This window comes from Capsicum annuum, unplaced genomic scaffold (assembly GCF_002878395.1).
Source record: "Capsicum annuum cultivar UCD-10X-F1 unplaced genomic scaffold, UCD10Xv1.1 ctg74647, whole genome shotgun sequence".
NCBI lineage: Eukaryota > Viridiplantae > Streptophyta > Magnoliopsida > Solanales > Solanaceae > Capsicum > Capsicum annuum.
In genome coordinates this window covers 1-1,234 of record NW_025884776.1, presented here as the reverse complement: position 1 = coordinate 1,234, position 1,234 = coordinate 1, and the positions used below count along the sequence as shown (strand labels likewise).

Here is a 1,234-nt window from a genome sequence, read left to right as displayed (position 1 = left end):
TCTTTGTCTCCCTCATCATTCAAAAGTATATGAAAATAGGATTGCCACCTCTTCCTAATGAGGGCATCCTCAACCAACACTTTGTCATCCTCCCCCTTGATGAACTTCACTTGGTTAAGGTCACGCGCCCTTCACTCCCTGGCCTTGCCAAGCTTGTACAACCTCTTATCCCCATTTTTCTCCTCTAAAGCCGCATACAAGCTCTCAAAAATCGTTGTCTTAGCCGCCGTAACCTCTAACTTAGCCTCTCTCCTAGCTAACTTATACTATTTCCTATTTGTTCGCCTCTCCTCGTCATCCTTGCTTACAACCAACTTAGCATAGGCTACCTTCTTAGACTCCACCTTCCTTATAACTTATTCGTTCCACCACCAGTCCCCCCCGGTATTTGCCAGATCGGCCTCTCGAGATACCCAACACCTCTCTAGTGGTCTCCCCAATCCAACTGGCAGTCGTCTCCGACATACTATCCACATCCTCTTCACTTTCCCAATTCCCCATAGTCGCCAACTTCTTCCCTATTTCCACGGCATTGGCCAAAGTCAAACTACCCCAGTTAATTCTGGGCCGATCCTCCACACCCCTTCTCTTTCCTTTTTGATTACCAAGTCCATCACGAACAACTTATGTTGGGTCGAGAGATTCTCGCTAGGTATAACTTTACAGTATTTACATAATGTTTTATCCCCCTTTCTAAGGAGCAAAAAAAATCTATTTGTGTCTCGGCCACCAAATTACTAAAGGTAATAAGGTGTTCCCTTCTTAGAGAAACTCGAATTCGCTACCCACAACCCAAAAGCTCTAACAAAATCTAAAAGTGAAACTCCTTCTACATTCTGCTTCTTGAAACCGAAACCGCCGTGCACATTATTATAACCTTCCGATAAAGACCCAACATGACCATTGAAATTTTCTCCAACGACAAGCTTCTCAGTGCTCGAAACCCCTCTTACCACCTCATCCAAAACCTTCCAAAAGCTCTTCTTCTCCTCATCATCCAACCTTGCTTGCGGAGCATAAGCACTAATAACGTTCAACGTAGATCCTCCAATGACCAATTTAATTGACATTTAACCTATCATTAACCTGCTTAACCTCCACCACTTGCCCCCTAAGATCTTCATCTACTACGATACCTACCCCATTCATATGTCTCATGCTCCCCGAGTACCACAATTTATACCCTTCCACATTCTTCGCCTTAGAGTGTACCCATTTGGTTTCCTGGACACAA

General features: G+C 44.3%; 1 protein-coding gene across 1 annotated transcript; it reads right to left on the bottom strand.

The window, feature by feature from the left end:
- Positions 1-737: 737 nt before the first annotated feature.
- On the bottom strand, positions 738-1,070 carry LOC124894487. Its single transcript, XM_047405146.1, has one exon. It carries the CDS (start codon positions 1,068-1,070, stop codon positions 738-740), a length of 333 nt encoding a protein of 110 aa, XP_047261102.1.
- Positions 1,071-1,234: the final 164 nt, after the last annotated feature.

What these genes read in the sequence shown, in the direction of transcription:
- LOC124894487 (XM_047405146.1), bottom strand. Translation starts at nt 1,070, where the DNA reads ATGTCAATTAAATTGGTCATTGGAGGATCTACGTTGAACGTTATTAGT.